This window comes from Anopheles coustani, chromosome 3 (genome assembly GCF_943734705.1).
Source record: "Anopheles coustani chromosome 3, idAnoCousDA_361_x.2, whole genome shotgun sequence".
Taxonomy (NCBI): domain Eukaryota; kingdom Metazoa; phylum Arthropoda; class Insecta; order Diptera; family Culicidae; genus Anopheles; species Anopheles coustani.
In genome coordinates, this window is record NC_071288.1 from 85,772,149 (window position 1) to 85,795,969 (window position 23,821).

At 42.3% G+C, this 23,821-nt stretch overlaps 1 protein-coding gene across 1 annotated transcript; it reads left to right on the forward strand.

The window, feature by feature from the left end:
- Positions 1–20,963: 20,963 nt before the first annotated feature.
- On the forward strand, positions 20,964–21,920 carry LOC131268486 (microfibril-associated glycoprotein 4-like). Its single transcript, XM_058270819.1, has one exon. It carries the CDS (start codon positions 20,964–20,966, stop codon positions 21,918–21,920), a length of 957 nt encoding a protein of 318 aa, XP_058126802.1.
- Positions 21,921–23,821: the final 1,901 nt, after the last annotated feature.

The window sequence follows — 23,821 nt, forward strand, 5'->3', positions numbered from 1 at the left end:
GTCACGTGTCGTACTTGTCGGATTCAGGACGTATGACACAGTTTTAAGGCCGAACCAGTGCTACCTGTCCTTCGCTTCGCTTGCACACCTCGTGGCTGGGAAATGGAATCCGACGTTACGTGAGACACCGGTGCTTACGAGGATGGAATTAAAAGAACACATTTTGAAACTTGCCCATCGCTCTCGAGCGTTGCTAGGGTGTAATTTTGCCACACTTGTGATCCTTCCTCAATTTAAAACTGGTTCAGATTAGTGTCGCTGTAAGAATATCTCGGAAAAATTAGATTCCAGTAGGATTCGAGTTTCGAGTGTAAATTTATCTAGCGTTGCATCTGACAAAAGATTTGTTGTTAAATGTTGCTTATAGAATCATTTATAGTGTTGTGTTTGTAGAATTGTTTTACCATTCCATCTGGATACTTCCTCGAATTGTTTGGTTAAATATCATATCCTTTATTTTAAAATGCATAATTTTGACGTTTTGGTCTCTTCCAATCTTAGAGGACGGTAGATAATATGAATTCAAAATCGTGAAAACATCTGTTAATATGTTTCGGCCTATCGTTGATTTCAAAAGATGTAACTTACGACTGGCTTCTTTCAGTGTTTACGCATACGATTAGGTTAAACGCCCTTACACGTGTCTTCTTTTCAATCTCATTTAGCAAATGGTTTAAACAATTTTGAATTGCTCATTTGCAGTGTAAACATACACATACTTTTTGGGAGTTATCTTTATCGCACGCGCGGTCGGGTGAGGGAAATATTCTCGCGAATCCGTAAAATTGGTGAAACAAATCGATGATCACCGGAACGCACTCATCACACCCGACATCGTGCCGTGTGCCCAATTTTCCGCACGTCCGGTAAGTACCCAATCGTGGGAAAACGGAAATTTTGTCCAGTAATCGGATTTTCATCTCAAACCCCCGCTTTGGCATGCTGTGGTTTAATTAGTTTAAACCGAAAATGAGTGTACACAACTGGGGAGACAAAAAGAAAAGCTATTTTCGCCGCATTTCCGACGGTGGTCCGGCGGACGGTAGGGAAAGTTGTGCAGCAGGAGCCGAGGGAGCAGGCTGGTGGCTTAATCGATGAGATCGTTGTAATGGCATGTGTGAAATCGATAACTGCGTGACTGCAGTGGGGTGAATTTTATAATGTTCCGAAAGAAAAATGCAAGTTTCACACGAGTGTAAATCACACTCGCAGCAACGATAAGAGCATGAGGGCAAAAGTCTGTGCACAGTCAAGGAATAATGTGTATTATCGTTCATGTCATGGGAGTAAAATAAATGATATTAATGAAATCGATTTTACTCATGAAAAGACATTATGAAGAAAATTTATAAACTTTAATCAACATAATTTTCATTGAGTCATCAAAATAAATTGTGGCGTTTGAAGAAAATGCATTTGACGAACGGAGGGAGAGTAAAGAAATGTTAATATAAGTTAAACGCATCGAACATGGCTTATAATTCAAATTAACCTCTTTCCATGTCTTTTGGTGTTTTTTAAGCAAGTGTGTACGAGAACACGGGTTGCCTGATATTTTCCATGTTCGAGCGGATGGTGTGCACTGTCCGTCCCATAATTAAAACGCTATGATCAATAACCAATTTTGCGAGCGTTAATTTCTGTAGTGACCATATTGAGCTGTGATGCAGTTTACGCATTCACCGGAAGGTGCATGTCACACGGTTGTTAACCAATCGGAGGTCATTGTGATGTCGGGATGGCAAAGGGAAATTGGAGCTTTGATCACAAAGGGTATGACAAAAGGAAGAACAAAAAAACGGAAGAACGAACAAACAAGCGAAGCAATACAGCATCACCCGCGACCGATACTTTCACAGTGATGTAAATTGCATTTACATTTTCAATTTTGTACGGTAATTAATTTATACTTAATTCACCGTTGTACCGCAGCCAAACAAACGCTATAGCGATCGGATATGTGGGTTTTTATTTTTACTGCAGGAATTGCAGGAATGTTTCGGTAGGTTGCAGTTCGGAACTGCAGCAGGTTAATGTAATTGGATTATGATACCATAATTCTATGCCCACGGGTGATTGGCGGCAAGCTGTTGGATTGTTTTGCGGTTGTGGCAGTTGCAAGTTGCGCTAAATAGCAAGAGGTAAGTGTCAGAATAATGCTATCAAAATCTAGGCATCAAACAGATTAATTATAATCGTTAGTTTATCGATTTGGTGGCTGGCAATGATTTTGTTTATCACACATGGTTATGAATCATCCGGACGTTGGTAGACAATCGGATCATAATCCCGTGAGTAAATTTATTAATATTGACATCTTTGAAAAGGTACGTTTAGGTAATATGGAGTGGAATTGTTTGAAAAATATTTAAATTTAAATTTTGAAAATACAATAAAATGGGTTATCGGTATTCAAACTTTATCGTTGAGTATACTAAGAATTCAACAATTACCAAACATGTTAAAACAAATTATTTGATGCAATGAAAGGAAAAAGAGTCCGGAAATGGATGCATCAGCTTGAAACTAAAATCTCTACCAAAATGGAGATAAATGGGACGTTTTGGAACATATTTGAGCTTGTTTATTATGCCGCCATTCTGTTAAAGTTGGCGTACAGCGAAAACAAAAAATCTTCTCCGACAGTAACCGATTGTTGCCAAGAAACTCTGGGACGATGCCATTTCCCCTGGCTTCCGTGACATTTCCCGCCGCTTCAGCTGCATCGGCAACAAAGTTTTTCCTGGCCCAGCTCCAAACGACTTTACCACAAACGATTTTCAGCAATCGTTCTGGCTTTCGGCACTGACCGCACCGGATAGCAACAAATTGCAGCCCATGGCAGTTGGCCGGTGCATTTTACTGTCATTGATTTAACATTAAAAGGCATGCGATAAAGGAAAAAAAGTGGAGGGGTGGATGCAGTTGGCAAGGCAAGGAACCACAGAAGAGAATAGCGAGAGGTGGAGAGAAGACCAATTTGAGATCCTTTTTTAAGAGCTAGACAGTGGCTTCTCGTATCTTCTTTGGCAGTGATTCCTATGGAATGGGAGGCTGAGATTTAAAAAAAAAGATTTTACTTTTAGTTTTGGCAAAAACTGCTTTAGAAGCTGGTCTGCATCAGACGGAAAAAACTATGCATTAAATTATAATTATTATTGTGTTGATTGTTATCATCAGCTGTGCTGATTTGAAGGGCGGTTATGGGAGCTGTTTATTGGTGGGATGGGGATTCTTGTGAGAGCGGTTTCCTTTTTGGCACTGAGTTCGATCGTAAAATTTGTTGTGGCTTCTTTTTGCTGCAATCAAATTTGTTCTAGAGAATGCTTGTGAGTAGTTTATAAAGCCATTTATTTCAACTTTTCTGGCAAAAATGTTTAAATTACAACATGTTAACTTGTTAACTTTTCATGAACTTCTTCTTCTTCTTCTTGGCGTAACGACCTTGTTGGTCATGCCTGCCCTGTAAAGGGCTTACGAGACTTTTTACCCTATGTGTACGTGGATAGTCAGTCCTCTCGTACAGGGGAGGGTCCGGTCTCGGTTGGGATTCGAACCCACGCCGTCGAGGTGGTGAGCCCCGGCGCTCATGGGCCGATTTTCTAACCGGCGCTACCGCTCGGCTGTCGCGGACCCGTTCGTTCATGAACCCGGGTTTTCATGAACGTTCAAGTTAAATTATGTACCCGCCAAAATGTGTCAATATTGTAAATCCAAATTCAAAACGACTTTGTATGATTCGAAAGTAATTTAGTCTTATCACCATGTTTTATAAATGTTTTTTGATCTGTTAATGAGAATGATTCTGATTTCTTCAATACATAAAAATGGACCACAAAATTAAAAACACCAATCTGACGTAGGATCAGAATGTGTTTAATTCGTTCTAGTAATGAAGGCTTTTTCAACTCGGTCTTAGGGTGAGAACGCATTTCGAGTTTAGTGACAAATCATGTGACCGAGCAAGGCTGGAAGGAAAATGTGTGAGAAAGCCCATTAAACCAAGCTCTAAATCGGCAATCAAACGAGGCTGCTAGTTAATTTTATAGCTCCACGATATCGGCGTACAAAGTTGGCGCAACAGGTCACGGCAAGTTTTCAACATGCAGCCTGCAAACTGGAAGCGCTCGGAAAATGTGGACCAAGCTGGGTAGGAAAGTAGATTAGAACGGATGAGAAAAACCGCCCCGCTAACAAGCGTTTCACCTGAAACTGGAGTGAATTTTACTATCGGTTTTTTTTTCTGTGTGTAACTTTTCCGTAATTAGCTCAGATGATTAATAGTGATTTACGAGCGGCAGAACCGCAGCCGCACACCGCAGCGCGATGTCCGTTTTGACTGTTTGTTTCTTGACGGCTTCCTGACCGATCTCAAGGCGTCTACGTTTTCGAGGAAAAGCGAAACTAGAGAATCTTCCTAATGAAAAGCATCAAAACCGCAGACCGGCGACCTCCGTCGGCCGGACGGGTGCAGTTAACGATCTTCGGAAAGCCACGATCGACATTCCGACCGAAGGGTCTTCCGGGTAGAATGAAACGATTCCTTTCTGCCAGCCGGAGGGGGAGGATCGAACGGCGGATGAGGACGTGCCGACGCCTCAGAAAACAAGCAACTAATCTAAATGTAAATCATGATTTTGGAATTATTATAATTTTCGGCTTCTTTCAGGATGTCGGCGCAGGCCATCAGGCCGTTCGGTAAAACAAACTCTCCCGCCACCAGCCGTGCCCTTTCCTTCGACGTTCGCCATCTTGAAGCCCTTGTTTTATCATTCTTATTTTTGTTTGTTGTCTTTCCTGAAGCACACACACATACACTCTCGTCCTACCGATCGACCCGGCCCCCGGGGGCTTGGAAAGACATTAAAACAAATGAAAAGGCAGACGAGTCGAAGGATGCTCGGAAGAAAAAGTGTCAGTTGGTTCGCTGAACCATTAATTTCGGTCCAAAAACAAAAAAAAAAGGGAAAAACGCGATCCATTCCCATTCCGGTCCGATTTTCGGTCCGTGTCTTGTCATTCAATTGCTGCTTCCTTTTCCTGCCGCTTGTTTGTTTTGCTCCGGTACCGCAGGTATTTTCTGCCGCCCGGCAGGACCTTCCCGCCATCCCTTCTCTGGAACGGGCGTATCCTTTTGACGGGACGCGGTTTGTTTTCCTGCTGCTCTCTGGCAGCCCAGGCCGATCTTTCTCGGTCTCCGGCGAGGAGCATCAGCTTAATCAATTACCGAACGCCCCTCGGGCCATGGGTTCGCGATGCGATGCAGTTTGGCTACACGGTGCGCTGCCCTCGAGGGCCCTAATTTTCTTGTCCATTCGCATCGGCAGCGGATCCTTGGACGCGGACAGCTGTCGTCCGAAAACGGACCCTAAGATGGGTTAACGCGCACGTCCGGGACTTGCGTGCGGCGTTTCGGGATGTGGAATGTGATTTAATTTCGCTGAACACCGGCGCAAAAACGTTAAACAAACAAACAAACGATCGTAACGACGCGCGGTTGCACGCGATGGCGAATGGGGAAGATCTTGGGAAGCAATTGTAGCTTTCTGAATGACCTGCAATTTCCATTAAAGTTAGTTGGCTTGAATCTTGTTTTACAAATCAGCTTAAATTTATTAACATTCATCACAGAGAAGCGATGAAAATTTAAAATAAAAAGTTTCATTTACTATTTAGTAAATCATTTTTACAGGAATTTGCGATTTTTAAATTCTGGATTCTTGTATCTGAAATATTTTTAAACTGAACCGTAAAATAATCTGTTGCTTTGAATCAGAGACTTTCTATATTTACGATGCTTTTTCGAATCTTTCATTTCTTATTGAGCGATAAGATTCTGGTTTCTTTGGTGATTCATAAGTATCTAACAAATGATACAGATATTTATAGATCCGTCAATCTTTGAAGGATTAATCAACAAAGGTTCACGAATCAAGTCGAGTACATCTTGAATGAAAGATTCATAATAATGAAACTCGTCGAAGATCAATCAATACTATGAAACATTTCTTAAACTTCGATAAATAAAATTTGAAAAAATTAAAACTGATGACAAATAAGCGCGAATAAATGTTTAATGCTTTTAATAAGGAATGAGTCGTTTTTAGAATTGGAGGAGACGATTCACATGATGTATCGATACTTTTAGGCTGAAATCTGAAATTTAAGACAAATCACGCCTCGCTACTGTCCAACAGCGAGATGAAAATGATTGTTATTGCAGTCATCGACACTTTCCACTCCGGGTATTCCCACCGGCTCAAATCAAAACAACGGTTTGTTTGGCTTGGGAAATGCGCTCTCAGGCGATACTTTTCCGCGTGTTCTCGCGCCTGCTGTCTCGCCCCCGGACCGGATGGTGGTGTTCCATTACACAACGCCAGCACCGCCAGCATTCACCAGCGGTTCTTGAATCATCAAAAATTCAAATGACTTTCGAACGGAAACTCCGCTTCCCCTGGCGGATGGCGTTTAGGAGGTCCCCGGAGTGTGCATTACCACCAACTGTCTATAATGAGGTTGGGTGACTTGAGTGGCGTTGTGGCTTTTTTTTCTCTTCCAGTACAACCCATATAGCGCCGTTGTAACCGAGCTGGACCGAAGCTGTCATTCGATCGATCGTTATGACACTTTGGATGCCGCTCTCGCTGAACGCAGACGATAATGATGATGATAATTAGAAAGCCAGCTGTTTGGAATTTTTCCGTGCCTCGGTGTGTGTGATTTTCTCCGTTTCTTGTGACTGTTGAGAAATGTTTTATTTTGTTTTCGTAACATTGCGAGATTTTTCCCCCATGTTTTGTTTCCTTCCCGGGCATCCGGGAGGGAAAATTGTCGAGAGGAAACTGTTAACGGTAATTTCAGAAATGTCCCATGTGTCTCTCAAAGAAACATAAGGGATGATTTAACGTTTCTTTTTTCATTTTGTTTTGGTTGGTTTTATTTGGAATTCATGCACATTGCACTACGCCCGATTCGGTTATTTTTCTTGGGAAATTGATGATCTTATGGCGACGTTTTGAGATTTGTTTTGATTTTTTAACTTCGTTCTTTTGTTTACCGTCATAGGACAACGATCTGCACTCTTAAACATTTAATTATGTGTCCGGGAGATCTCAGCAGATAGTTAAGGTTTTGGGGGCTTAGCTCTTGGATATATTTTATGCAGTAAGAAACTTCTAAAAGTGATATAACTACAGGAACATGTGGCGATCAGGTTCGACAGTTACACTTCATGATTTAAATCGACCACTTTCGGCATTGAATGTTTTATAAATTCAAATTTGAATGGAATCAAAATATGTTTCTAAACAATTTTGAATATAACAATATGCACGGAAATTTATTCGAATACATTTGATTGATATAGTAGTATTTTCCCTTCTCAGTTAGGTTTCTTTTGTTATCAAATTATGTTTATTTGACTGTGAATAGTCAACCTTAGAAGTAGAAACAGAAAATCAAAAAGGGATGCTAAACCACTTAAAAATACATTCAATTACGAAAATTAGAATTTCCTTGGTTCTACGAAGCCCTACGGTTATGGAATGAACAAATGAACGGCCTGTAAACTCGCTGCGTTCTAAAACTGTCCTAGCTTGTGACCACCGCTCAGGGGAGCACGAATATGATTTACTTATTCATGAAAGAAATGAAATCTAAAAAGAAAGAAAAATACCCACCTCCTCCCACTCATTGTCCGACAGGGGCAGAAGTTTCAATTGAACTTTCTGCGAGTAATATAAATACACTTTTTTCTTCTTTTTCTATTTTGCCCGTACTTTTTTCGGTCCGTTTTAGCCGGCGTTTGTGTGCTTTTCCGTTTTTAATTTCGCCGTTGGAAAAGTTTGTCCATTAAGCGAAATAAAAGCGTGAAAACACCTGCAGGAGCGTACGGGCGCACCCCGGCGTCGGGAATGCGCACGGAACGTGTCCGTGTCGTCGCGTGATTTAATTTGAGGCTTAATTTAATCAAACTTACCTCCCCAGCCACGCTGTGGGGATAGCGAGATGGTGGTTGCATTTTTTTTCCTTCGTTGAGTGGGAGGGCGAAGTAACTGACGACAAGGTGTGCTTTGGAGAATCGTTAGGAAAATTCGGAAATAGAGGGAACGATTTTCTTTTGGTATACGCAAGAATTGGACCACTCCTAAGTATCCAAACATTCAAACGCCGCTGAAGTTCAAGGCGTTCTCTTTACGTTGCGATTAAGTGATTTTTTTTTGTTGTTCAGCTTGTTTCTGGAAATTTTCGATTTCATTTTCACAATTTCTATTGAATTAGTATATTTAAAACCCCTACGGAAAGCAGCTGATTCGAGTCTGACTCAACTCCTTCCATAATCCTGTTCGTTATGCATCGTAACGTTCACGCCATGATGGCAGATTCGATTTTAAAGCTTTCGCTCTTTACCGGCTAGCAAATGTTCTCTAGGAAAAACTCACGAAAACATGAAAAACATAGCAAAATGTCCCTGATGCGGGTCCAGGCGGATGATGGAATTGCCGCGGGGTGGACGCCACCACACCAGCAGACTACGGGTAGAGCAATCGGCGAGTTGATAATACATTTAATTTATTTTTATGTTCGACTTTAGCTACCTTCGGGCCCGTGTCCGCCGGTCCCAGGAGGAGAACTGCCTCAGGGGTAGCGTAGGTACGAAATCCCGCGAGCCACTTCATCGTCGGTTCGGGTCTGGTTCCGAACGTGGCCACCCCATTTGCCAGCATCCCATAAAGCGATGAGTTTTATAGCAGTATACACATTGCGGTTTTTTTTCTCCATCTCCCTTCCGTATTTCTTCTTTCTGCTCGGTCCAATCTCCGTTTCTGCAGCGCGAATGTTCGATCAGATTATTCGTCTAATCGTTTATTTATTCAATAAGAATAACTTTTGGTTTTACGGTTGTTTATGAGAAAATCGGTTTTCGATGTTCGCCGGCAGGTACGGTGGCCAGCGTTTGGAGAGGTTTAATGAACTCTGGAACTGTGTTAACTGGTGTAGTTATTGCTCAAAATATGCCATCTCGGTACGATTATTGTTGGTCATCCTAAATCGTTGTGCCTCCAATAACGTTTGCAAATGTCTCCTCCTGTGTCTTTGATGCCATGTTTTAAATTAACAGTGACCTTTAATCGAACCGGTAGTACTCTTATATACCGTTTCCTCTTTTTTTTACAAGCGTTATCCATTTTCTAAAAAATGAAAAATAATATTCTTGCCCTGGTTTGTTGAGTAATTGGAAATAAAATAAGTTTGGAGCTATATTTTACCGAATCCTGAAACGAAGTTGCGAACATTGGTCAACTCCTAGCCTACAAACTCCATTTTAGTATGCGGATTTGGCATCGAACAGTAAAAAACAAACCCATTTCCATGCAGCGGTAAACTTGCTTTGCCCATTTATTATTCATCGATACTGCAGAGGCCCGGGACGCTTCCGAAAGCCAAGTTGGTGCAGCCAACTGTATTACGTTCCCCCTCTACCACAGTGCGAAATGGTCTTCCTCGAGTCAAAATGTCACGGAAGTAAAGCTGCAAAATGCGGCTCTTTACGATATGTTGTTCATAAAAGCTCGCAGCTTTGTTGTTATTAAATCGCAACCCCGTTGGTTGTGACTGCACGGGAATGATGGATTGGAGCGAGCGGCTGCTTACGATGCATATCGGAAAACGGGACGGTAAAATCAACACTCCGTGGTCGATGCGGCAATATTAGGGTGCATTTTATGAGCTTAAGCTTAAGTGGGGGAAGATTTATGGTGGTCTTTGGCGTTCGATCCTCTGTAGATGCCTTGTCTGGCATGTTGTGCCAGGAACGAAGCGAATAATTTTGAACTTTAATCCACTTGACGACAAGGTAGTTGTACCGAATCTTACCGTGTTTCTTTTGTGATTAAAGTGGTTGTTCTAAAACACTATGGATGCTTGCAAGGAATCTTCCTGAAGTGTGAGTTAATGGTTTGAAATGGTAGTTTACTTGATTGCTGTTAAAACTTTCAAATCAACTAGAAAATGGCAATATATTTCTTTATTTATTGAAATCAGTCAAACGTCAAAATACTGACCTGTAGATACCTATCAAATCGGCTGTTATGAATGATTTATCATTTGCTAATAAAAACGGATAGTCTGTAACGCTTTACACTTTGATCGACTCCTAGACGGTTTTGGCCAGAGTTCCTGGAAATGCTATGCTTCGGACGCTTCTAATTGACAAGGAAAAGCTCTTCTCACTTTACTTTTATTAGCACAATTTGCCCCGAAAGGAATAGAACCCATCCACCCACATATCGTTGGGATCTTACTTCGGAATCTGTCGGATCTATCTTCGGAAGCGTCCAAGGCAAGGATGTAACGGAATCGAACGCAGTACGTAACGCCTTCTGCCCGTCGGGAAGTTATTTAAAATGAGACGAGCAATGGTGACCCGTTTCTTACAAACGATCTTTCAATTAAATGAATTAATTTAATCCTTTTCAAGTTCCCACTCCGCTTTTCCCTGTGTCGCAACGAATTCCGTCCCGTGCGTTGCTCGCAGGCGCACGTTTGGAAACGCTGGAAAACGATAAGGTTTAATAAGCTTATCGTCCTGGCGGGGTTTTCTATCCAGCAGCCATTGCTGCGTTCCGGAATGTAATGGATCCGTCCGGATCGGACAGACCCGGATGGTCCTGGCGAGAGTAAAACTTCCTTGCTGCGCCCGGGGCTTATCAGCAATAATTGAGATAGGGAACGGGGCCGAGCAATGGTGACAGTACTTCGCATTCGCAGGACTTTATGAAGCTCCCCCGTTAAGCAAATGATGTCATCTTTCGCGTCCTGTGATCGGACAAAAGTACTTCCCCATAAGGGAAGCGGAGGCAAAACCACCGGGACACACAAGTATCGGATTTGTGGTGGTCGGGTTTTACCGAGCGGTTGAGATGACTTGCTTCTTCCAGGACTCCCTGATGCGCCACTTGAAGGAAATTCGCTGGAAAAGTCCACCACCGCAGTGGATGGACTTCGGTTTCGAACAGTTTGTTCGCTGGTGGCCTAGTTTCGTTCAACCGCTTCGCAACCGGGCACAGCCAACACTTTGGCCCAGATGAAAACCGAACCCGTCCGTCTGGCCACCTCGTCGATGAGTGGGTTGATGGAAATTTAATATCACTTTCAGTTTAATGAAATTGTGTTAATGGGTTTCTCTGTTCGTAACGATCGAGAGACGTCTATAACTATAACTTAAATTTCTTCCTGGGACACAGTGATACTTTGCGGGTGAAACTTTCCACCCCAAACCCCACTTCCGGATCGGGTTTACATGTCAGCGTGAACGACGAAAGAATGTCGAAGGATGGGAGCGACAGGGTGCGAGAAAAGGGCGTCAAAGTTTTCCTTGAGACACAGAAGCACTGGCGTTGATTATGATGGCACTGGAGAAAGATATTTGCACTTGAAGGGACGCCACACTTCTCGGGCTCGAGAGGCGGGCTTACGGATCCCACCCGAGATGCTCGGATCGCACGATATTGTTGCGAACGCAGGATGACGACATCGGACACACGATGTAACCGTAAACAAGATTAAACCAACGAGCAGGAAAAGGACTGGATTCGAGAATGTTTATGCGAGGTCTTAATTGCGTTATCACAATTATAGGCACCTTTGGGGCCGTTACCGGCAGATAAAGAGTTTATAGCGGTAAATTGTTTTAAATGGAAGGGAAATTGGACAGATTTCCGATGCTACCGTTTGATATTCATATCGAAACGTGACTTTGCTTTAGTTCGTGATGAACGCGTTTGGTTTTGGCTGAGAGGAGAGTGAAGGCAGCAATATATAGATAGATTTGGTCAATCGAAGAACCTCCTCGTTTGAAGCCTCAAACCAAAGATTTGCACTAACATGCTTCTCGGGTTTATTTTATTTAATTGTATGTTTTGTATAATGTGGGAAACAATTGTGAACATAAAATGGAACAGTTAAAAAAGTATTTTTACGACGTATTTTTTTGTAGGACGTTTTCATGGATTGGATGAGTTTCAAAACTATTCGAATGCACAAATGTGCTGTATATAACATAGTATATAGGTATAGTATTAAGTGTTATTTGAGTTATTGAGCTATAATAAAGCTTGAATCATTGAAATTGGACAAAACTATCCCTAACAAACTTGAATAACATGCTTTGTTGTCTCCTGAAGGGCCTTGATTGTAATGCTTATTTAAAATGTTTGTTTTTGGTGGACTGTGCAATTCTGTGTATTGAACTTGTTTATTATTCGTTTTGTTCATGCTATTTGAACGTTATCTATGCAGTTAGGTGCGAAGTTTGTGTGTTAGCCTCTTTGTTCAAAATGATATTTACCTTCTTTGCAAATAATAAATGATAGTTGAGTATGAATTCTACACGGGGAACATGTGCGGCATAGTTTAGATTCAATACAAAGTGTTACAGTTTCAGCAAACCACCATCAACGGATTCAATGCTAAACGCAGACTGTCTTTTTTTCTACACCTTTTACATTCCACGTATCAGCTAACAAATTTGACGCACGTCTTCATAAAGTTGTTCATGGAAAATAGCAATACGTGTACACAAAACTCGTCAATCCAGCGGTACCTTCCAGTCAATCCAGAGGCAGGGCTACAGAGTTCGCTGGAACGCGAAATACTTACTTATACGTTGCCCTCCGTCGGTATGTTGATGCAGGTGCCCGTAGGGGGAAGCTCATCAAATGTCACTAGGAATGTACCGAGTTGCTTTGAAATAACACACAGTTCGCAAACAGCATTCTCGTAAGTGGGTACCACATGAGAGTAGAAAGCTACATGGAAAATGTTACCGATGGTATTTTTGTAAAAACACATTTCACAAAAGAAAAGTTTCTCGATCGATATGGTAGACGCAAGTCATCACGTATGGGAGTTAAGATGTAAATCATGTGATGAAAAATGCTGGATAATAATTGAATTGATGTAAATATGAGATTTGGGAAATGCTTAGTGCCACGAAAGACTGTTATTACATTATAATTCTTTTAAAAAACCCTAATTTAAATGATTGAAAGTACGAAACCAACTTTATCATACGCACCCCAGAAGAGCTCTTAAAAAGGCAACAAAAAAAGGAATAATGAGCCTTTCATTGGTGCACGGACAGGCGAAGATGGTTGTCTAATTTATTCCCCATTTTCGGCCATTCCTGGAAGCTTGGGCCCTGGATCCCGGCCATCAACCACGTCAACAACAACACGTTGCTCGCGTAGGATTTTTCCATTTTCGTCCGAGATGCCAGCTGGGTGTCACTCGCCAGGCAAACCGTCGGAGAGTGCTCGCAATCGTTTGTCTCGTAGTTCTGCCCGAAAAATTAGCCGTTGAATATTTTCACCATTCATCATAATTTTTTCCCTCTCGCGGTCACTTGTTATTTTTTTGTCGCTTCCACAGTTTTCTTCCAGTCCCGCTCTTGTTGCGTTTGTTCCTGCAAAGTCATGACAGTGGTGTGAATTCATTCAAGCTGGGACACGTGGAGCACCCCTACCCGGGGAGGGGAACGTGATAAGGTGAGAAGAGGGGCGCCAAAGGAAACGGTGCCGAAGGTTGGCTTTAATTAAAATGTCACTCCAAGAGACAGGAAATGAAACGGTTCGGCAAACGGAACGCCATTCGGTCAGTTCCGGAGCTGATGGCAGGCTGGAGGGCGGGCGGAGGCCACAATCCGTGGCGCTCGGTTCCGAAACGGGGCAAATTAATTCTAAACCGAAGAAATAATTTTTGTATTCCCTTCGTTCTGCGCCTCCTTAAGCGGCGGGAGGATGATTGTTTAACTTTATCTTCTCCTTCGCGCGCTCCGGATTGCAACACTTACGTGTAACACGCCGCGCGGAAAGTGAACACATCGTTTAAGGTTCGTTTTCAATATTTCCATCGCATTTTCCTATTGCTGCCCAAGCACTTTTCGTTCGTTTTCGCTTTCGGACTCTGGAGAAGGGAGGAAAAAACGCCCAAACGGGTGCGAAAGGTTGTTCCTCCGCCTTTCGCGGATTGTCCGGCGGAATTGAAAATGAAAAACGATGCTCCCCAAATTGATGAGCATTTTTTATGGCCTTTTCTATGCGTAACGAAGAGAGAAAAAACAACAGCCCGAACGACACATAAGACCGGCCGAAAAATTACCTTCAGATGAGCGCGCAGAAATGTAAGCCAAGCCAAGTTCGAATGGGTTTAGTTATTTTTTCGGTGTCGCGGTCCGCGGTCATAAATAAGAAAGTAGCCCCGGCGCTTTAATTATTTGTTCACGCTGTGAACCCAGGCCTCACAGGGGTGTTCGCTTTTCATTCCGATTCTTGACGGATGGGTGCTGCGTTTTCTTCCCGTCGTTCGTAAGGGGTTTGGTTTTTTCGTATGCTTCCACGTCCTTGGCTTTTCGTTGCATACATAAAAGGGCACTAAGGTCCGCACTGGGCGCGGATTAACATCGCGATTGGCCATTGATGCCATTCCAATAATTTCGTTTCCAAATTTCCAAATCGCTCTGGGGGTGTTCTGTAGAGTTATTTTCTTCTCTCTCTCTCTTTCTCTCTCTCTCCTTCTCTCTCTCTCTCTCTCTCTCTTTCTCTCTCTTGCTTCAACTCGGTATCCTTTAAGGCGAATCGTTTGAAAAGGGTTTTGAAAGCCCAGCGCAGTGAGCGCAGACGGCTTCCTCGCGGGGGGTTTGGGCTGTTTGATTGTTTTCGTTCCGTTTCGATTCATATTTCATCCATTGGCACTGGAGTGGTCAAGGTGAGCGTAAGATGCCGCCAACCGACGTTCCGTTGATGACTTAATTCTGTGTTCAACTATGGATCTTGCGTTTGATGCATTGTATGTATTTACCAGTAGTTGGTAGGATTTTGAAATTGTTTTGTTGCTAAGTATGTAACTCTATGGCATGAAAAAAATTTCAACCTATTTTTCAATTTTCTTTATTTTTAAACTTACTTTTTCACATTATATTGGTTCATATTTACGTTACATTGATTACTTGTTACATATTGTACAATGTTTTTATGCGTTCAATTTTGTTGTCACATTTCTATATCCTTCTACAGCTTGGATTATCTTTTTCCTGCTAGTTTGAATGGTTTTTATTTTGCTCTTTCATTTTTAACAGTTCCTAAGTTAATTGTATCTGCAGAGAACTGCTTTCAAAGATAAGTAAATTAAGTCAAAAAGAATAAAATTCAGAAGCTTCCATTTTATCAAAGCGAATAGAACGATAGTACTTTTATTCTGTGGGTATTTGTCAGATAAACATTGGTAAATCTTCATGTATTATCGACTTGAATACAATTTTAGCTACTTTATTCACCTGTATGGGGGTGCCCATGGCGCACCGGTAGTGCGGGGGGCACCCTCCGGTATTCCGAACGGTTGATCACCGATGTATAATATTACCGTCTTTCGGTCACATAACACTTTCTTCGGCATGGAATTTCGTGTGGATGCCATCAGGAACAGACAGACATAAGTTGTCGTTTTTGAGTTAAATGCCAAACTAATCAAAATTATGTTAAGAATCGAGTTAATTTATTTAGATGTTTATTCAGGCTATAAGATAATGCGAAAAACATGTTTTATAGAACAATGAACCAACTTTTTTACTGTCGTTTACATTTTGTAAATTGTAGTTTATAATTTTCTGAAAATTTAACATTTGACGATTTAAAACAATATTTTTCACTTACTTTGGATGAGTTTAACAGATCCTGAATAAGAGTTCAGGCTCTCTTCATTTAATATTGACCACTAACAAATCAACTACAACTGCCCTGACGTTCAGTCATCGAGTGGGTGGAAAGGGTCCACAACATAGTACCAACTGCAGGATGAGGCGAAATTGGTACCAGCCGGTGCCAAAAGGCCCCTCCTCTTCCCTCCATTGGCATTCAATATGAGTCGAGTCCGTCTCGGACTCGGTCTGCACAACGCAGGTATCATAAATCTATCACACATTTCAAGAAACACCGCATATTGATCGATGACTCCCGTCGGCCATTAATTTCCGGCCACTTTCGATGATAGGCGGACGGGCGGCCAACGGTGGGTTGGCCCCGGGTGAAAAGGGACGATTCTCACGGAAAGGTCACTCGCCACACACACACACACACGAACAACGCCACATACACACACACACACGGTGATCGAGAAACGAGAGGCAACTGTCACCAAAGTCAGCCCCCAGAGGACGTTCCGGTTCAGGTCGATTTTCGAAAACGGTTTCTCGCTGAGCTCAGCGACTAAATTTTGCGAGAAGGAAGACAAATAGAAACATTATTGTTTACGTAAACACTTTTGCGGAAGCACTGGACGCGGGCGAGAGGAGAACGGTTCCAGCAGGTCTCGGTCATTTTCCGAACGCGAAGGCATTTTACGGACGGATCTCATCCGTTCCGGAGGCGTACGATGCGATTCGGATACACATTTTTAGCTAAACACTTGCTACTTTGTGGCCGGTATCTCTCACCGCACAACGAGGTTTGTTTCCGCATTAGAGGTTATAATTGTACGGCAAACGTTGGTTCTCGGTATTGGGGAAGTTCACTAAATTGTTTAATTTATCTGTTTTATCCTTACAAGGATCGGTTGGGTTTGTTTTTCGGTTACATTATGTGTAAAAGGAATTAACATAATTTACAAATAATTAAACTCTCTTTTAGGCCAACGTCCGCACGAATCTTTCCACTGTTTGCAAAGGATGGGCCATACCCGCCGTAATTGGCTGCCATGGGTTTGGCTTGTATGCAAACCGAACTTTACGGTTGCTGGTATTAATTTACTGTGCGGTTTTACGAGCCCGAGGATATGCCGAGTAGAAGTATTCCAGAGTGCAGCAGTGGCACGTTATGCACTTGCTCCCGTCGAAGACCTCGGACCGAATCCTCGTTCTACCCTCTCTCCTTCCCCCCTGCACTTCATGGCACTGTAGTGATGTGTTTATGGCCGTTGTGTAATTGTAAGCTCTCCACCGCAACATGTTTTATGATTATTTGGCCCCGTTTTTCCGGCTTGAATCTCGGTACGATGCCTAATGCACTTGGCGAAAAGTATCACAACCATCATCGTCATCATCATCTGCAGGCCACCGGCTGTGGCCGAGTGGTCGTCTTCTTGGGCAGGACTCTCGAGGGCTCAGACTCGACGACGACTCAGTTTGCACCGGCCTATCCGTCCCACCTCATCGCCCGGTGCATCGATTTTCCACCCGAGCAACGCCGGACGAACTGACCACCGGCCGGCCGTGCAAGTGGCAAACTTGAACCGAGGTAATTTATGCCGGTGCTGAGTTTTTCGGATGCGATAAATTAAATGAAATTTATTACAATAAAATGTTCTCCGGCGCTGGACACCCGACACCGACGCACCGGTTTTGCCGACATTAAACTGCACATTTATATCGGTTTCGGGTGCGAAGGGGGCGTAAAAGTTTGGCGCACGGTTTTTGGGTTTGTCACATCGGACCCGAAGCGTTTGTGAAATGTGGCGTCATTCTGGAACTCCAATGCAGATGCACATCTTGCTCCATACGCATGTGATCTGAAGAGAGTGTCATTTGACAGGGTGCCGTTTGGAATCGAGATAATTATTACTATAGTCATTAGATTAGAATGTACGATCCATTTGAATCGTAACTTGTCTTCGTGACATGTATCGAGTATTTTGAAGCTCAGTCCATAATTTGTAATTTTATTGATGGCAAAATTAATTGATCAACAGTGATCTGGTTTGGAAGAACAAAATAACAAAAAACTGTTAGTTAAACGAAAACGAATTTGTTTGATTAACTTTACATTAAAATGTCACAGACGAAAATTAGGTAGAGCAAATATGATCTGGATTTATATACAATTTAGCTATCTGTTTTTTTTTTACCAAGGGATGCATATTTCATCATCTTTCCTTAACAATATTTGCGATCACTGTGGATCGAAATAATCAAAGAATTCCACAAAACTGTGACAGAGAAGCGATTCTTGGTCAGAGTACCTCGCCGCAAAGTGTACTTTAGAACTGAGTAATTGATCATTGTGGATTTAAAATAATATTAAACATGATGGGGGTCCGCGACAGCCCAGCACTATCGCCGATTAGACCCTCCCCTATACGAGACTGACTGACTATCCACTTACGCAAAGGGAATAAGTCTAGTATGCTCCTCATAAGGCAGGCATGACCAAAGACGATCGTTACACCATGTAAGAAGAAGAAGAAGAAGAAGAAGATAAAATATGATGAGATACGTCTAAGATGATGTGTATATAGTAGCGTTTTAATATTATTTCAGTTCCGGCTACAATATCTTATTTTACATAATCCATAAGGCAAATAATGTTTCCTTTGTGATTAGTTTTATCAAAATCGTGATGATTAGACGGCATAAAGTTATGCAAATATGTATAGCCAAACCCTGCACCCTGACCAATACGGTTTCATCAAGCAAAACCATAATCTTGCTTTAAATTGTTTAATTTCCGAAAAGCGGTTTTACGGCATAACAAAATCGATTAAAAAACCGTCGAAACCCCGATATGTGGCAGCTAAGACTCAACTTTGGTGCTTTGTTCTCTTCTGAATAATGGTAGGAATAAATCATTATAATAGCATTTCACCATACCGCACCTGTGCAAACATCCTTTTGAGTTTGTGTTTCACTTTGGTATTGATTATCTTCACAAGGGGTTAAAATTGATCGTTCCGTCGACGGTGGAGCCAACCGGCTAACCAACGCCCGTTCCGACAGGGAGCGCTCCGTAGAAGCGTAAGATTTTATCGACAATTTCCTCCCATCGGAAGTGAACCGCATGCCCCTCGACTGCAGTTAATTTCATTTCCCGCAACTTAATCTTGGAAAAAGTCACTATCTTTATGAATCATCGCTCTTCATGTGTGCCAGGTTGAAGCAGACACAACTCCCGGTGGCGGCTTGTTTCGGGCGGGAGCTATCGGGTCGGAAGAATCTGACCTACAAAAAGCACCTACGAGCTGAACTCTGGAACTCTCGACAGAGACGAGTTCAATTTTGCCCAAAAGCGCCACCATACGGCGGTACGGCTTCGGGCGATCGGAAGTGAAGTAATGGCTGCTCGAAAGTTACGAGTTTCCCCGTCTTTCCCTCCTGCCGCAAGCCACTCCGGAGGTTCCGTATCAAAAAATTGGCACAACTAGACCGCCGGGGCAGGGCACCAACCGCTCCGGGCTCCACTTGTTGACTAACTTTTTGATTTATACCCCTGCTCGCCCATGGACGACAGCGAACTCGTGTTTCATCGCATGATGTAATCGATCGATAATTTATTCCCGCATCGAAAGCCCATATGCAAATATATAAATATGCGAGGAAGGCCGTGTACCGGTCTGCCGTTTTCCCGGGCGGTTTTCCGGGCAGCGGGGCCAATTTTATAGTCCATGAAAACGGAACAAAGCGGAACCAACGTGCCCTCGGGCGGCCGCCAGGCCAATGGATCAAGTGGATAGAGTTTTTCTTTTTTAACTCCCAACCGTGCTTTAACCCCGGCGCTTCAGACCGGGTTTGAGGCCACTTTTGTGAGGACATTCGGCAAAGTTGCCTTTCGCTTTGTCGGAAGTAGAAAGCAATTTCTAAAGAGAAAAAAGTTATGTTTTAAATGAAGAAACGCTTCGCTTCCATTTTCTACCGCTTTGTGTTAGGAGAACTTCAGTTTAAGGAGTCCCTTTCTTCTACTCAGAACATCCTCTCCCTTGTCCCTTTCCTCTACTCAAGCAAGGCAATTACGAAAACTGTGGTAGGAAAACCGCTGCCAGCTTGTTGATCATGTGCTGCAGAATTCTTAAGGTTAACAAAGATCTATGATGACACTAGGCATGTCGCAAAATTTCATCAAATGGATGGTAGGAAAAACATTAAAGTTTTTTTCAATAGTGAACAACGGTTTTGCATATCAACCAAATTTAGATTGAGCTAAATACTTTATTCACTTTTAAGTTTCTTATTGTGATATAGCTGTTTAATTATTAGATATTTCAGTCATAACAACCAGATAACCGTTTAACAGCTCTATTTGTGTTTACAGTTTATTTATTTGTAAACACATATTCACCAGTTTTGGCTCAACATGTCCGAATATGTACGCGGTACCGTTTTATAAGCCGTGCACACAGTTTATCAACGTATTTGAATCGTTTCTTACAAACAAATCAGCATCTGAAAAAATATGATCATCTAGAAAAGAGTTTATAAAGTTAACAAAACTCAAATGAGTTCGTGCTTCATGAACTGAAGCGGAGCAGCGGCTCTGTTGAGCAATGTTTTGCTTGCATTGACCATTTGCTTAACAAACGGGTGTCGTTGGAAAACCCTGACAGATAAAAGACGCTGTGAGATGTGTCTCGGTCTGATAGCGCATTCGATGTAAAATGGACTCGCGCGAACACAACCAACTCTAAATTTGGCATTGTGTAGGAGCTCTGCTTGTCGCGTTATCAATATCGTTGCTATTGTATGTTCTCATAAGCATTCGTCAGGGGTGTAGAATCTGCTTTCAAGCACAAATTTCATCAATCGCTCTCTTTGAAAAATCAAAACTGATTACATGAACAAAAATTTTATGATTAATTTTGCACAACTAAATAATGAGTATGAGCATGAGTACGAATAATAAGCTAAATCGAGTCAATCCTATTTTCTACAGTGTTTGAAACTTTCTTGTCGGCAGAGTTCTCCATCCCTGCATTCCTTCATATAAAAGCAACTCCAAATCATGAGGCCAGCTATAGTTTCATTGAATTCTTGAGCATTCTACAACAAGATAGTTTCACAACCAACCATGTTCATCAACGTGCGCCTTTTCAGTCTATTTTGTGGACTAGTGTTATTCTGTTATTCTCCTATAAGTTCAGCAACTATTTCGGTTACGAATTCCTCGGATGCCTCGGTCGCTGGATATGGATTCGAAGTTATGATGGCCAAGCTGGACTTTCTTCAGTACAAGTTGTACGAGATCGAGCTCGGGTTGAAGGAGCGTGATGAAGAGGTGAAGGAAAAACTGACGAAACTGGAGGACTCGATCGACGGCATTCAGTGGGAGATCCATCGGCACGATCGAGATGCTGGACACAACTTAACGGTGCTGAAGGCACACTCCCAGCAGATCCTCGCTCAGCAAACAGCGTGTGCTAGCCACGAACAAATGCGGAAGGATATCGCACAACTCAGTGCAAATACAACTCAGTTTAAGCAGAGTCCGCTGTGGTACGTACAGAAAAGCTCATCAATCTCGCGGACCACCGGACCATTCAAATCGTGCAAGGAGGCACCGGCAAACGTATCAGGTGTCTACTTGATCCAGCTGAGTGACAACGAATCTCCTTTCGATGCGTTTTGTGAGCAGAATAGCTTCGGCGGCGGATGGTTGGTGATTCAGTATCGCTACGACGGATCCCTCGACTTCTATCGAAACTGGACGGAGTACCAAAAAGGATTCGGAATCTTAGATCGAGAGCACTGGCTTGGATTAGAACGAATTCATCAGGTGACATCGCGACGACAGCACGAGTTACTGATAGAACTGAAGGATTTCAAGGGAACTTACAAATTTGCCCATTATACAAACTTTTTAATTGGGAATGAATACGGACAATACGCTTTGAAAAACCTAGGAGTACATAATGGTACCGCGGGAGACTCACTAACGTATCATGAAGGTATGAAATTTTCTACAATCGATAGAGATTATGATCAATTCAGTGGAAATTGTGTTAGCCTCTTGAAAGGACCTTGGTGGCATAAAGAATGCCATAAATCCAATTTGAATGGCCAATACTTGAACGAAGCGAAAAGTACATCAATGCATTGGGATACATTCAAAAATGCTTGTCAAGGCTTGGCGTTCTCGAGGATGATGGTTCGTGAAGTTTAAAGATACTGTTGATGATAGTAGGAAAATATCGATGGTTTTCGGAAAATGCTGCGTTGAACAAGAAGCAGTTTAGATTCCTTTTTAGTATTTTAAAAATGATTCTGTATTTGTTTTGAGGAAAAATTTCTTCAATGTTCCGCTTCAACGTTGAAACAATTATTCGTCTAAGTGTTAGTTCCTAGCATTTAGTATTATACTCGCTTATTAAATTTTTTATTGCAAATAAATGTTTAATAAAAAAATACATGATTTGTGTTGATTTTTTTTCTTTTTAATTTCGATAAGCATTGTAGTTTATTCTTTGTAAACTATATGTTACTTTCAATTGTGTAGGCCTATTGCTTCTCCGTCATTTTGCTGTTAACATTTGACTTCGAAACGCACCAATTTGCAATTTAGAAGAATAAGTAACCAAAAGTTTTGATTTTACTTATTGTCATAAAACCATCCAAACCTGTCAGGTGCTTTCAAATTATGCTTCAGTCGGCATTTTTAATCGCCAAGTGGCTTTGGTGTGGCTTACCCGGCATGCCCTGCGGAAAAACGCGTCAACAAGCAACGACATCGTCGACGACAACTACGTCGCCATCGGTGGCGTAATGAAAGGTTCGTGTTCATTTTTCAATTAACAAGGGAAAAGCCTCTTAGAGCTTGCCAAGGTTCCTAGCGTTGGCAGGGACGGACTGGTAGTGCATGAAAAAGGCACTCAAACAGCAGGCAAGCAGAAGGCGAAAAAAGAACGTGCCGGGCGATTGGGTGGAAAATTGTCGGAAAATTTGATTGAGGCTTCTTGGTCGGCGCTATTTTTTGCGACAGCAGAGGAATCGGAATCTCCACTCTCCGGAAAGGGAGGGAAAACTTACAAATAAGGTGAAAAGTAAACAATAATTCGACTGTTATTGTGATTGTATGTTTATGAATGCAGACATATTTTCATAACGTGACGGTAGATTTATGGCAACTTGGCACGACACCCGTTTAGGCGTTTGGGAGGAAAAGGAAGCTTTTCGTTTGCCACGTGACGGGCTCGGCGTTCCACTTACCGGGATTGCCCACCCAACAGGTGCGTTGGTAGGAAATTGCTTCTTTGTCGCAGCCGCAGGTGAAGCCGAAGGAAAAGCGCTTTCTTAATGGAAAGAACGGCTAGGGCCTGCTCCTGTGCCAAAGTACTACAATTCATTACGGAAGCAATTGGGCCCACGCGGAGCGTAGGTGTTGTGCCGGTTTTAATTGCTTCTTTTGTTCGCAACGATGTAAATGGAAAGTTTAAACGAAACTCACTTTGCGCCATTTGGTTTCTTCTGGTTACTACTAACAATTGCGTGAAAATTATAATTGATCATTAGAAGGAGAAGAAGAGAGAGAGGAAAAAAACTCATCCGTCACTGAAAAGCAATCGATTGGCTGCCGAATATTTTCAACTTAGCTACAAATGCCGCTTCAATATAGGAACTATGTTTTATAGAAAAAAATCGTAGGAATTTCATCATGGAAGCAGTCATTAGATAGTCTATAGATAGAAAATAGACACAGTAGCAAACATCTAATATTGCTCACGTAAATTAAATTCATCTGCTACGCTGCTTAAAATCATTCAGTCCAATGAACGGGAAAAGTGCCTAAAGGTGGTTGGTAGAACAATTTTACAAAGCGTAAGGTATTAAACACAATTCATCGCTGCACCTTCTTCCAATGGATAAAAGCAATAAAACTTTTGCAATCTAATAGTCATGACTTATAAATGTTCGTACTCGCCAAGGGGAATAAACGAACGACGTCGAAGAAAAGATACCAACTGTTAAACTGAGGTAGTGTCGGTATTTGTTGGAAAAGCGGTCATGGCTTCGAGTGGCTTTCGCACAAAGTAACGTATCATCGGGGAATGAGAGAAGATATGATAC

Excerpts from the sequence above, each read along its gene's own strand:
- LOC131268486 (XM_058270819.1), top strand. The coding sequence starts at position 20,964 with ATGGCCAAGCTGGACTTTCTTCAGTACAAGTTGTACGAGATCGAGCTC.